The sequence below is a fragment of the Bombina bombina genome, chromosome 11 (assembly GCF_027579735.1).
Source record: "Bombina bombina isolate aBomBom1 chromosome 11, aBomBom1.pri, whole genome shotgun sequence".
Classification (NCBI taxonomy): Eukaryota; Metazoa; Chordata; class Amphibia; order Anura; family Bombinatoridae; genus Bombina; species Bombina bombina.
Genome location: NC_069509.1, coordinates 64029019 through 64042856, shown reverse-complemented (window position 1 = coordinate 64042856; position 13838 = coordinate 64029019). Strand labels below are relative to the sequence as shown.

The following is a 13838-nucleotide window of genomic DNA, read 5'->3' as shown; positions in this document are numbered from 1 at the left end:
TTTTTTTACTCTCATACCTATAAATGCTATTCAAAAGAATAAAAATATATGTTTAATATAAATATATATATTTTTTAGTTCCGGATGATGAAAACATTTTAATAAGCAAAAAAGAGCTCCTTGAAGTCCTGCTTAAAGCTGAAACTGGACTGATAAGCAGTTACTCAGCAGTCAGGAAAATGAGGCTGAAATATGAAAAAATGTAACTTTTTCATTTATGTGTTATTAAAAAATGTATGAATGTGCTAGCAACATTTTTTTTAATTTTATTTTATATACAGAATAAATGCATATATTTAACAAATATAAACAATTGTCGTTAATGTGTAATATATTGAAACATCTTATCAATGAAAGGGTAAGATTAGGTCAATGTAAGACGTTAATTTGAAAAGAATAGTAGTGAAATGTCTAGAGGGGTTGTGTAAAGTAGGTAGAGAAAAACAAATTAGTTGGTAAAGATAAAAGACGTGTTGAAAATCAAAAGGAATAATAGTTAAAGGTCTGCATGGGGTGTCTAAAATAGCTAAACAAAAAACAAAAAAACAAGACTTTGTAAGACATGTGTTAAAATAACGTAGAATAATAGTAAAAGGTCTGTATGGGGTGTCTAAAGTAGATAAACCAAAAAATAAGGACTTTGTAATATGTAAGACATGTGTTAAAATAACGTGGAATAATAGTAAGGGCTCCATTTATCATGATAAATGGAGGCCTAAAAGGTCTGTATGGGGTGTGTAATGTAGAGAAACCAAAACACATGACTTTGTAATAAGTAAGACATGTGTTAAAAATAACGTTGAATAGTAGAAAAACGTCTGCATGCGGTGTGTAAAGTAGATACACCAAAAAAAATGACTTTGTAATATGTAAGCCATCTGTTAAAAATAACGTGGAATAGTAGTAAAAGGTTGTGGTTTGTAAAAAAAACACAAAAAGAATAATAATATAGAAATTTGTTCAATTCATATTACAAATATAAATGTTTTAACCAATTATATAACATTATTAAAAAGAATGGCTATTAGAATCCAGTAATAAAAAAGGAAAATACCAAAAATATGCGCTTTTTTACGATGATGGAATGGTAAATATAGTCGAGCTTTATCATTAACACGCCGCATCTCGACTTTGGAAAACAGCGGTATAATACGACCAGTTTTTTGATAAATATTGGCGTACAAGTGCGCCTCACAGAGGGCGAGCTGCGGAGAACTTCTTGGAGAACTGAAAGTCGGATTTCTCCAAACAATGATAAATGGAGCCCTTAGGGGTTATTCACAACAGTAATAAGCCTCTCTGAAGTCTTTATAGAAGAAATAAAACTACAACTAACACCACATACTCTTTACCATCCCCGTGGAGATGCTACTTGTACAGAGCAGCAAAGAGAATGACTGGGGGGCGGAGCCAGAGGGGGGGGCTATATGGACAGCTTTGCTGTGTGCTCCCTTTGCCATTTCCTGTAGGGAATGAGAATATCCCACAAGTAAGGATGAAGCCGTGGACCAGACACACCAATGTAGGAGAAACTTTTGCCACAAACAAATAAATATAACCAACAGAGTAAGAACTCCCAAACAGTCCCCAGCGTCAGCCCACAGATGAAATGTCACCGTTTCTGTACCGTAATAAAAACGGGTCATATATGCACACCACCCACTGCTATACACATAGATAGTATAAGAGGAGAAACAGCTATAAGACTTCTAGCAAGTTGATAACCCCCTTTGCGTTGCAGCAATTAGCATCCAGTCTGTTCTGAGCTACTCTGTCTCCCCAGAATAAGAAGACTGTACATACCGCAATGCTGATCACATCATAAACCTGTCCCACACGAAGAAGAGGTCCCTTGTCATCACCTCCTGTAGTTCAGTGGGAACAAATAGGGCCTTATGTAACATCTGATAAGACCATCAGCAGGGCAGCACCAGTAAAGGGAGTGAAGCGAGAATGTAGAATCTCCCCAGTTCCCATTGTTTAAACATCTGATGCTCTCCCCTGAGAAAAATAGTACTCACTGGCACCATTTAAAAACAAACTCTTGATTGAAGAATCTAAACTAACACCTCACTTTACCTCTTCCTATCACTAACACAGGCAAAGAGAATGACTGGGGTGGAAGGGAAGGGAGGAGCTATATATACAGCTCTGCTGTGGTGCTCTTTGCCTCCTCCTGCTGACCAGGAGGCGATATCCCATAAGTAAGGATGAAATCCATGGACTCGTCATAGCTTGTAAAAGAAATACATTTAATCACAAAAGTAAATTGTAAAGTTGTTGGAACTGGCACGTTATATCTGAATCATGGATGATTACATTTTGACCCGTTCCTTTAAGTCACATGTACACTCCTGAGCATATCTAGATATTATTTTTTTAATCAGAAAAGATACCAAGAGACTTAAAGTGAAGGTCCATTTTGATGAATTAGTGCCCGGTTTTTAATAAACCTATTAAAAACAAGGGCACTTTAATTCATAAAAATTGACATTTCACTGTTTACTTCAAAAACTAACTTTTTAAGCCTTGCAGCAGCTCCAATGATTCCACCGGCTGCCGGAAGCCTCTGCAGACGTCAGGCTTCCTCCAATCACAGCTCCCCCCCCCCCCCTCCGGGGCAATCTTGGCCTGATGCAACACTGATTGGAGGAAGCCGGATTTCGTCATTTTGGACCCGAGAAGACTGCTTGTGATGGGCGGAGGAAGAGCTGATTAAAAGGTAAGTTTTTGAAGAAAACAGTGAAATGTCAATTTTGATGAATTAAAGTGCCTTTGTTTTTAATAGGTTTATTAAAAACCGGGCACTAAGTCATCAAAATGAACCTTCACTTTAAATCAAATTGGTAATTTAATCTCCCTTTAAGATATTTGCAAATCACATTAGCATACCTAGATATGCTCTTTAACAGGATACCAAAAGAATGTAGTAAATTCCACAAAAGTAAAGTAAAAAAATAATAATAATGAAAGTTTAATTTTGACTTTCATGACTCTAGATATCTGCTAGATAACCAAAGGGGGTAATTTATTGCAAAAGGCTAACTAACACGTAAGTATTCCACTCGGACAATCGCTATAAAAACATCTCTGAATGAGTAAGATTTAGCAAACTAACTGGTCATTGCAGATGCAGATAATTGGTCTCAGCAGTAGCCCCCCATCTTTCTTTTTCTTCTTCGTGGGACCTGTCTCGCTAGCAGCCTCGGTCTCTTTGGCATCTTTACGGTTAATCAATGTCAGAAGCATGTTAATTGAGATCTAGAAAAAAAAATGGGGAAAATATTCTTTGTGCACCTATTACTTGTTAGCACATTTTAATCTATGGATACAGTATCGTCTGCTGACCCTTACTGTTAATAGAGGAAGACTAGGTTGCATTACAGGACTTTTTTATTTTATTTATTTTTTAAACTTGGTGCGTTCTCACCAAATGAACTTTCCTGCTTGTGGAATCATATCGCTCTCTAACAGGATCTGTAGGCGTTGACCCTATTAACCAATAACTACTAACACAGCAGTTACAGTGTTAAACATTCACATTGCAAGGACTGTACTAAATGCACTGAACTTGAATTTAAAAGGGATATGAAACCCAAAATTTTTCTTTTGCGATTTGGACAGAGCGTACATTTTTTAAAAAGTTTCCAATCTACTTCTATTATCAAATTTGTTTAGTTTCCATGGTATTCTTGCAAGTAGATAACATTCTCGCAAAACTGCTGCCATATAGTGCACAGACACGTGCATGCTCCTGAGCTTACCTACTTGATTTTCAACAAAAGATAAAAAAAAGAGAACAGACAATTTGATAAAAGAACTAAAACGTGGTTTAAATCTGCATGCTCTATCTGAATCCTAAAAAACATTTTGGGTTTCAAGTACCTTTAACTTTAAACTTGCTAGTAATGCTCACTAGCCATAACAAGAGAATTAAAAGGACAGTAAAGTCAGTAAAGTCAAAAATAAACGTTCACGATTCAGAGAGGGCATGTAATTTTAAACAACTTTCCAATTTACTTTTATCACCATTTTTGCTTTGTTCTCTTGGTATTCTCAGTTGAAAGCTAAACCTAGGTAGGTTTATATGCTAATTTCTTAGACCTGGAAGGTCGCCTCTTATCTGAAATCAGTTTTTCACTACTAGAGGGGGTTAGTTCATGTGTGTCATATAGATAACACTGTGATCATGCACGTGGAGATACCTAGGAGTCAGCACTGATTGGCTAAAATGCAAGTCTGTCAAAAGAACTAAAATAAGGGGCAGTTTGCAGAGGCTTAGACACAAGGTAATCACAGAGGTAAAACATATATTAATATAACTGTGTTGTTAATGCAAAACCAGGGAATGGGTAATAAAGGGATTATCTATCTTTTAAAACAATAAAAATTCTAGTATAGACTGTCCCTTTAAGCAAATTTGATAAGTTGTTTAAAATTGTATGTTCTATCTGAATCATGAAAGAAAAATTTGGGGTTTCTTGTCCCTTTAAAACGCAGCATTTTAGTTCACACTTGTCATATACAAAGAAGAATTACTAGAAATATATTTAGATATTCCAGCATCATAAAGCTACGTATTTCTCCTATTAACAATGTAAGAGGTTTTTTTTTATCAGAAACACAAATAGCAAATCTGCAGATGACTGGTGATTGTATCAGACTTACTGTCGGCGCGCCATCAATCTCATCTATGATAAGACAATTTGGTCTCTCATCCATTCCTAAAACAGATTTCATCTGAGTGGCAGCTTCTATACGTATCTTGAAAATTTCCGGGCTCCGGTCATCACTGAGATGTGAAAGAAAAAAAGTTGCATGAAATAACAATTATAAAAAGTAGTAACATACACTAAACAAAAAGGTAACATACACTGAAAAGGAGAGCATTACCCATACGTTTTGAACATCATACTAAAGATTATATTTTTTTCCTAACATGCTATCTTAATTCTTTGGACTTCCCTCTTTCCAAAAGGGGAAATCACACCCCTCTGTATTTTATGGAGGGCTTTGAAAAAGACCATGCGCTTAAAGTGATTGTAAATCCAAGAATTATAAAAAAAAAAAAAAAGAAAATTTATGCTTACCTAATAAATGTATTTCTTTTTTGACACGAAGAGTCCACGGATTATCTTAATAACTATTGGGAAATACCATTCCTGCCCTGCAGGAGGCGGCAAAGAGCACCACAGCAAAGCTGTTAAATATCACCTCCCTTCACTCCCAACCCAGTCATTTGACCGAAGTAAAGGAGAGAAAGGAAGTAACAAGGTGCAGAGGTGTCTGAAGTTTATAAGAAACATGTCTATAAAACAGTGCGGGCCCGTGGACTCATCGTGTCAAAAAATAAATTTATCAGGTAAGCATAAATTTTATTTTATTTTTAATGACACGATGAGTCCACGGATCATCTTAATTACTATTGGGAATCAATACCCAAGCTAGAGTACACAGATGATACGGGAGGGACAAGACAGGGAACCTAAACATAAGGCACCACTGCTTGAAGAACCTTTCTCCGAAAAGCAGCCTCAGCCGAGGCAAAAGTGTCAAATTTGTAAAATTTTGAAAAAGTGTGAAGAGAGGACCAAGTAGCAGCCTTGCAAATCTGTTCCACAGAAGCTTCATTTTTAATGCCCATGAGGAAGCAACAGCCCTCATGGAATGAGCCGTAACTCTCTCTGGAGGCTGCTGTCCAGCAGTCTCATATGCAAAACGTATAATACTTTTCAGTCAAAAAGAAAGAGAAATAGCGGTAGCCTTCTGCCCCTGACGTTTTCCTGAGAAAACCACAAACAAAGCAGAAGACTGACGAAAATCCTTAGTCGCCTGCAGGTAAAATTTTAAGGCACGAACCACATCCAAATTGTGTAGAAGCCTTTCCTTCTGAGAGGAAGGATTAGGACACAAGGAAGGAACAACAATCTCCTGATTAATTTTTCCGATCAGAAACAACTTTAGGAAGAAATCCTAATTTAGTTCGTAAAACTACCTTAAATAAAAAATAAGGTAAGGAGACTCGTACTGCAAAGCCAAGAGCTCTGACACACTGCGAGCAGAAGAAATAGCAACAAGAAATAAAACTTTCCAAGATAATAACTTAATATCTAAGGAATGCATAGGCTCAAACGGAGCCCCTTGAAGAACTTTAAAAACCAAATTAAGGCTCCATGGAGGAGTAACTGGTTTGAACACAGGCCTGATCCTAACCAAGGCCTGACAAAAAGATTGTACATCTGGAACATCTGCCAGACGTTTGTGTAACAAAATAGATAAGGCAGAAATCTGACCCTTGGTGGAAATTGTCGATAATCCTTTCTCCAAACCCTCTTGGAGAAAGAACAAAATTCTAGGAATCCTAACTCTTCTCCAGGAGTAGTCCTTGGACTCAAACCAATAAAGATATTTACGCCATATCTTATGGTAAATCTTTCTAGTTACAGGTTTACGAGCCTGAATCATGGTCTCTTTGACCGATTCTGAAAACCCCCGCTTAAATAAAATTAAGCGTTCAATCTCCAAGCAGTCAGCTTCAGAGAAACTAGATTTGGGTGAAGGAAGGGCCCTTGAAGTAGAAGGTCCTTCCTCAACGGAAGTCTCCAAGGTGGCAGAGACGACATGTCCACCAGATCCGCATACCAAATCCTGTGAGGCCAAGTCGGTGCAATGGGGATCACTGAGGCACTCTTCTGCTTGATTCGAGCAATGACCCAAGGAAGAAGAGCAAACGGAGGAAATAGGCATGCTAGACTGAAGGTCCAAGGTGCCACCAGGGCATCTATCAGTACCACTGAGTGTCCCTGGACCTCGACCCGTACCTCGGAAGCTTGGCATTCTGCCGAGATGCCATGAGATCCAATTCCGGCTGACCTCATTTGAGGATCAGGCAGGAAAACACTTCCAGATGGAGTTCCCACTCCCCCGGGTGAAAGGTCTGCCTGTTCAGAAAGTCCGCCTCCCAGTTGTCCACTCCTGTGATGTGGATCGCCGACAGACAGCAAGAGTGAGTTATTTTGGTTACCTCTGTCATCGGTAAGGAACTCCTTGTTCCTCCCTGATGATTGATGTAAGCCACAGAGTATGTAATACTGAAAAAGATAATAGCCCTGCAGAACACCTCTACACCTCAGCAGCACTTTGCTGAGGTGCCTACCTGTCTGAAGAAAGCGATCCTCACTGCATAGACAGGAGCTGTTCTCTCACAGAAACCGGAACTATGCAGACTAGATGGCATGCATCCAATTTAAGATGCGCAGCTGAAATACTAACTAACAAGCGCTACTTTTTGCAACCAGAGCGCAGTAAAAACAGTTAACAGGCTTCTTCTTCCGTACTGACAGGAAGAGGAAGTTAGAAAAGGGCGCGCAATGCTTTCCCCTAAAACCGCCCATCGTGGGCGTGCCAAATTCAGCCATCTCCCGGTCGTTATATATTAGTAGAACGCAGAGAGATGAGAACCATCATAAGCCTCTGTGTCCAGCCCCAGTGTCTGTGCTGTTATTTTCAAAAATAAAGTTCCCATATTAATAAAGTCCCCCAGATAACCAATCAGCACTTACCTCCTCATCTGCCCGACAGTAAGGCAGCTCCCAGGTTTAAGAGGTCTTCTCCCTCCTATGGACCTGTGACAAAAGGAAAAGACTGAGTAAGATCCCTCAGCTTTTCAGAATTAGGGCAGCATCAGTATGGGAGGTGCAGTGAGAATTATGTCCCTCAAGTTCTCATCGCTCTAAAGCCACCACTGCTCTACTGAAGAGACTGATATGGACTACGGCTACACCCCAGGAAAAAGCAGCACAATCCTGTACTACTTTAAAAATAATAAACTCTTGATAGAAGAATCTTTTTCTAACAACAATTAAGAATTGTTCATCATCCAAACGCTAAAACATTTTAGGATTATCACACGTAGTAAATTTTATACACATTAGTAAGGATTCATCTTTTTGCAAATATCCAGATTGCTTTTTAGTACCCCTTTCTTACCTTTTCCTTTTTTTTTTTTATAATAATTTTTATTGAAGTCATAAGTAAATGTAACAGAGAGGGTAAAACCAAAAACAATAACAGATAACAAAGATACCATGCCAATACAAAAATATTGCCAAGTCAACGGATACAAGTTATGCCAACCTAATATACATGTACTAGTTTAAAAAATGGTATATGATGAGAGTCCATAACAAAAAGATGAGGTCATAATTGGCTAGAGATATGGAGGAGCAAGGAAGTTGACTAGGTAGGTAGGGTACACTAGACCCGTTTATTTAAAGCGTTTGCATGTAATTTGTACCATCTACGCTAAAACTTCATTTTTGTATATTTGTAGAATATGAAGACTAAAAATGATCCCCGCCTTACAGTAGGATAATATACATCTGAAAGTTTATTTAAGAACTATTGAAGCAAGGGGGGGTTGGCTGTGTAGGTTCAGGGGAAGGGGAGTGCAGGGGGCGACAGCCGCTCAAAATAAGTTGCGGGGGGGGGGGAGGAGGGGGGGCAGAGCCAGTTAGGGTGACAGACTATTAAATACTTTTGGGCCACTGAACTTTTGAGTATAAAAATAGTAGACATATACGAGTAATTAAAGAGGTACGTAGGGCCCATAGATGGTAATAGTGACACAATATTGACCCCAGTAAAACATCCATACTTTGGCAAAGGAAATTGTTCAACAGTAGTCAGCGTATCTAGGTAATGATAGGCTCGTTGCGAATGAAATACATGAACACATAGTAAGAACTTGAAAATGCTAATTATATATCTATATATGCCCGTGTAAATTGCTGACAACTGAGAGCAATTTAAAGTAAGAGAGGGTAATAGGTAGAGAACAAAGGAACAATACAACCGCTTTGTGACTGCTGAGTGGAAAGGAAAACATTAGAGGAGACTAATATACAGGTTATATATATATATATGGTGACATCACTAAGTGTGTCCTTTAGGGGGAAATAGAGATGTCTGGGAAATGATTCTCAATGGGGAACAGAAAAATATACAAATTTTTTGGTTAGGGGATAACTAACTCTGCGTCATGTTGGTGTTGTAGTTCCGTTGTCATACTACTGGTCTTTTCCTGTTAGTGGGAAATAAAGTAATGTTAAAGACAGAGTAAATGAACACAAACGGTACATATCCTGCACTCTAGAGTGTCCGTAGCAATTTAACGTACTAAAAACAAGTATTAAAGTTACAATAGTAGCATGAGAGACTAGTTGCTGCTAAACTAAAGACTAACATGTCTAAAACATAAAATTTCAACCTGATCCAAGCTAAATAGTATGGAGAGTAAAGGCCATCAATATTAAATATATAATAACAGTAATAAATATAACAGGATTGAGCAGTTATGAGACAATTTTAGCTGCACCGAACCTATGGAAAAGTAGCAATCAAATCGTCAGTAGCAGCCCTATAATCTGGTAAATGTGGTAAAGTAAGCCTTAAAGGTCCAGTCAACACAGTAGATTTGCATAATCAACAAATGCAAGATAACAAGCCAGTGCAATAGCACTTAGTCTGAACTTCAAATGAGTATTAGATTTTTTTCTGACAATTTTAAAAGTTATGTCTTTTTCCACTCCCCCTGTACCATGTGACAGCCATCAGCCAAACACAAATGCATACACGTACCATGTGACAGCCATCAGCCATTCACAAATGCATACACACTTATTCTTGCACATGCTCAGTAGGATCTGGCGACTCAAAAAGTTTAAATATAAAAATACTGTGCACATTTTTTTAATGGAAGTAAATTGGAGAGTTGTTTAAAATGGCATGCTCTATCTGAATAATTGAAGTTTAATTTTGATTGAGTGTTCCTTTAACAGATAAACTAATGAAGATAGTGTATTACAATAAGGTATAAAGATATAAGCTCTTGTATATATAGTAATGGCCTAGATTAAATCAAAAGAACCGCAACCATAGGGTGTGCTTCATTATTGGGGTTCCGTATTGGTCGAGGTAATAGTGACTAACAGTCTCCAATGTTTAAATACTTAAATAAAACATGTCAAACCAACCTAAACTTTGGCAGCTTTAAAACGATATGTAATGCTTAACATTAGAGTGTGAGCTAAATGTTCAACGAGAAATTAAATAGTGTGGCCAAACATTAATAAACATGTGACAGTAAAAGTTCAAGTGGAAAACAGAATATGAGTTACGCAAAACGCTTAATAGCAGCCTATGGCCTTCAGTTCGCAGTGAGCCTCCTGTGACAGGAATCCGGCGTTGCCTATGGGTCAAGTGGTATTAAGGAAGCTTCCCAGGATCACATGAAGACCTCCCTGAGGTGTACTGGTGGAAAAAACACAACTCCGTCATCTTTATGAAATTGTCTGTCAGCGAGTGTTGGGAACATAAACTGCTTGTCTGATGAAAGCCTATACGCAAGATGTTGGCTGTGGTCTGGTTCTGTTGCACATCGTACCATCTCTTGATATAGCCGGTAGGTATTCGTGCTGCAATTCCTTCGTTGGTAATCTTTCTGCTCATTTCCTTCTGCAAAGTGTTATGTCCTGTGTGCATTGTTCTCCGCTCTGTCCCAGACTCTGAAATCTCGCTTGATAGAACCTTAATAGCTGCCGGAAGGATCCCAGACAAGCATGTCTGTAGAATATTGAAGGGGGTGCTGGCTCTCATGTTCAGATCGTAGTCTCCAGTTGAATTGCACAGCTGCATCAATGATCTTTCTGACGGAGCTGCGCTATGCTGCACCAGCCCTGTGCAAAAGAGGGGCTGTGAATTACTGTTCCACTCAACCAAGTCTATCTGTTTCACCATCCCTAGACTGGAGTCGCTTGCTTCAGCCATGTTTAGGCTCTCCAGACCTCGGGGAAATTCTTCTGTCCATTGTGGTGGGTCTGACGTAAGCCGACCTGCAGCCTCCGTGACTTCCCTTGTCGGTATTATAGACCGCGGAGGAGCTATAGAGTTTCTCAGATCTGCAACAAGGTCTTGCAAATTAGAATCCAGGGAGCTCATCAAGTCTTGTAGCGCAGATAGTATAAGCTTCTCCATTAGATGAGTTAATAGATAGTTAAAGTTGAAGCTGTGTCTCCGTTAATCGAGATGGAGTGTGGATATCTACAAGTATGGCGGTTAAGTCCGTGTCGTGGCCTAGAAAAGATAGAAGACCCTTAGGGAGATATAATGCCGATTATTTTGACTCTCTGTCCCAATCCACTGAGTACATAGTCCAGAACCTATTCAGAGTCAAAAATAGAAAAAAAAAAATCTTAATATGCCCTAAATTAATAATTTAGTGAGCAAAGACTAGGAGCTCTGAGAATGCACGTCTTGTTGTTTTAGAAGTTGGCTCCGCCCCCCCACCTTTTAAAATACTGTGTAGTCAATTGTGAGAAGACTACACTAGCAAAGGAGGTTATATCTGGAGTGAGGTGTAAAGTTCATCACTTGTCTATATTTAACTAATTTACCACCTTCCTTGCACTTAACGTAGGCAAAGAGAATGACTGGGTTGGGAGGGAAGGGAGGAGATATTTAACAGCTTTGCTGTGGTGCTCTTTGCCGCCTCCTGCAGGGCAGGAGTGGTATTTCCCAATAGTAATTAAGATGATCCGTGGACTCATCGTGTCATTAAAAAGAAAACTAGGATTTACCATCACTAAAAATAAACAGGACTTTCATTGATCACTTAGTAAAAAAAAGGGTGCTAAACTCACCCATTCTGTGCAGTGGCTCCTCGCAAATGTCAGCACCTTTGGCCGCCCACGGCACAGCGCTCTGCTTTCAATGAGGTTTCCACCTCTAAATCAATAGCCATGCTTGTCATCTGACAGTGTTCTGTATGCTAGCAAGGCTTTTAGTTTAGAGGTGGAAACGTCACCTCATTGGTAAAGAGAGCTGTGCTGTTGCCGGCCAAAAATGCTGCAGCACAGGAAGCTTTAGCACTTTTTTTTTTTTTTTACCTAACTCATCACTGAAAGTCCACTTTATTTTTAGCAATGGTAAATCTTAGTGTTTTTTAAACACTCAGATTTTCCAACACTTTAAAGTGATGGCAAACTATAAAGTAAGAGATTGTCCTAATAAAGTGCACCCAAATAATAATCATCAAATAGCGTTTTTTGTTATCTGAGAGGTACCTGTAAGTATTAAATCATCTACTTTATTTCCTTGCATGACTCATTCCTCCGCCTGCCCTCCTTGCTACTCTCTTTATTTTTCACAAAATTTGTCCATTACCCAATAAAAATCTTAGCCGTACGGCTCGCTGTTTACAATGTGTAGTACTATATAATGGCATACATGCATGCGCCATAACGCTAAAAAGCCAAGACGCTTACAAGTAATATCAGACGTGTACAAAGGGCTACACACGTCACTGAAGTGCAGAGAAGAAAATCGAAGGGAAGAAGAAAAAGATTGACGGCCACAATATAAAAGAGCACTTTTTACAAAAATACTTTAAAAAAAAAAAAAAAAAAAAAAATGTGGTTTACATTGGCAAAGAATTTGTAACATGATAATCATATTTTATATAGCTGTCATTTACCATCACTTTAGTGGGGCAGGTAAATCACCATTTTCTGCAAACTAGAGAGCCTAATGACCCTTTATTCCCTAAGATTCCTCCACTTTCACATAAAGGATCTCATAACCCTCTGCAGCCCGCTACCCTCTCTGCCGAAAATCTCCCTGATGTCCAATTGTGCAGGTGACCATTGTTTCTCACCGAGATAAACTCGGATAACCCCCCCAAGGCTATACAGGGAAGACAAAAAGTATTAGCCAGAACTACCTAGTGGCTATGTGTACTGATTGGTATTTTTAAGGTGATCACCAACATGAATCTCTTCATTAGAAAGGGAATGGAAACGGATTTTGAATGGCAGATAAGAACCATAGGCTCAACAAATCTGTCCTTATGCTTCCACAGAAAGTGATTCTTCACAGATAGGGTGGTTTATTACATGAATCAACCACCCTATCTGTGAAGAATTACTTTCTGTGGAAGAATACATTTATTTCAAGGTATGTGTTACTTGTCTTGTGAATTTGAAATTAGATATATAATATTTTCTGGCAAATTTCAAAATGAACACAGTTATCCCTCCCCCGTATCATGTGACAGCCGTCAGCCAATCACAAAATACATACATACATTATATATATATATATATATATATATACACACACTTTAATATATATATATACACATACACATACTGTAATATATATATATATATATTTATTTATTTAAAATGCATACTTTATCTGAATCATGAAAAAAAATTCTCATGTTTCAGATAGAGAATACAATTTTAAACAAAATTCCAATTTACTTCTATTAATTAATTTGCTTCATTCTTTAGGTATCCTTTGTTGAAAAAAATAGCAATACACAAGGGTGAGTCAATCACACAAGCCACCAATCAGCAGCTACTGGTCCTATTTATACATACTTTTCAACAAAGGATATCAAGAGAATGAAGCAAATCAGATAATAGAAGTAAATTGGACAGTTGTTTAAAATTGCATGTTCTTTCTAAATCATGAAAGAAAAAAAATTGGGTTTCGTGTCCCTTTAATTTTGACTTTAGTAGTACTTAAAGTGAATGTAAATTTTGTCTTTCAACAAGCCTGCTAAGTGTTGATCTAATGTACTTTAGTAAAATCACTGTTTTTTTTTCCCCATCTGATGTACGTTTTTAGCAAAATATAAGAACAAAAAATTGTACTGTTTATTTCCCAACTCCTCCCAGACCCAACTTCCTTGTTCTACATAGTGTGACGTATAGATCGGTCCCACCCTCTTTATACATATATCTCAAGAGCGCACCCGAGAAAGAGTGGACCTG

At 38.2% G+C, this 13838-nt stretch overlaps 1 protein-coding gene across 1 annotated transcript in view; it reads right to left on the bottom strand.

Moving 5' to 3' along the window:
- CHTF18 (chromosome transmission fidelity factor 18) overlaps nt 1-13838 on the bottom strand; it is a 273900-nt gene that overhangs the window by 210967 nt on the left and 49095 nt on the right. Inside the window, exons 10-11 of the mRNA XM_053694989.1 lie at nt 4669-4792; nt 3119-3261 (exon numbers count right to left, since the gene is read on the bottom strand). Coding sequence (XP_053550964.1) covers nt 3119-3261; nt 4669-4792 — 267 coding nt within the window. The remainder of the gene's footprint in view (nt 1-3118; nt 3262-4668; nt 4793-13838) is intronic.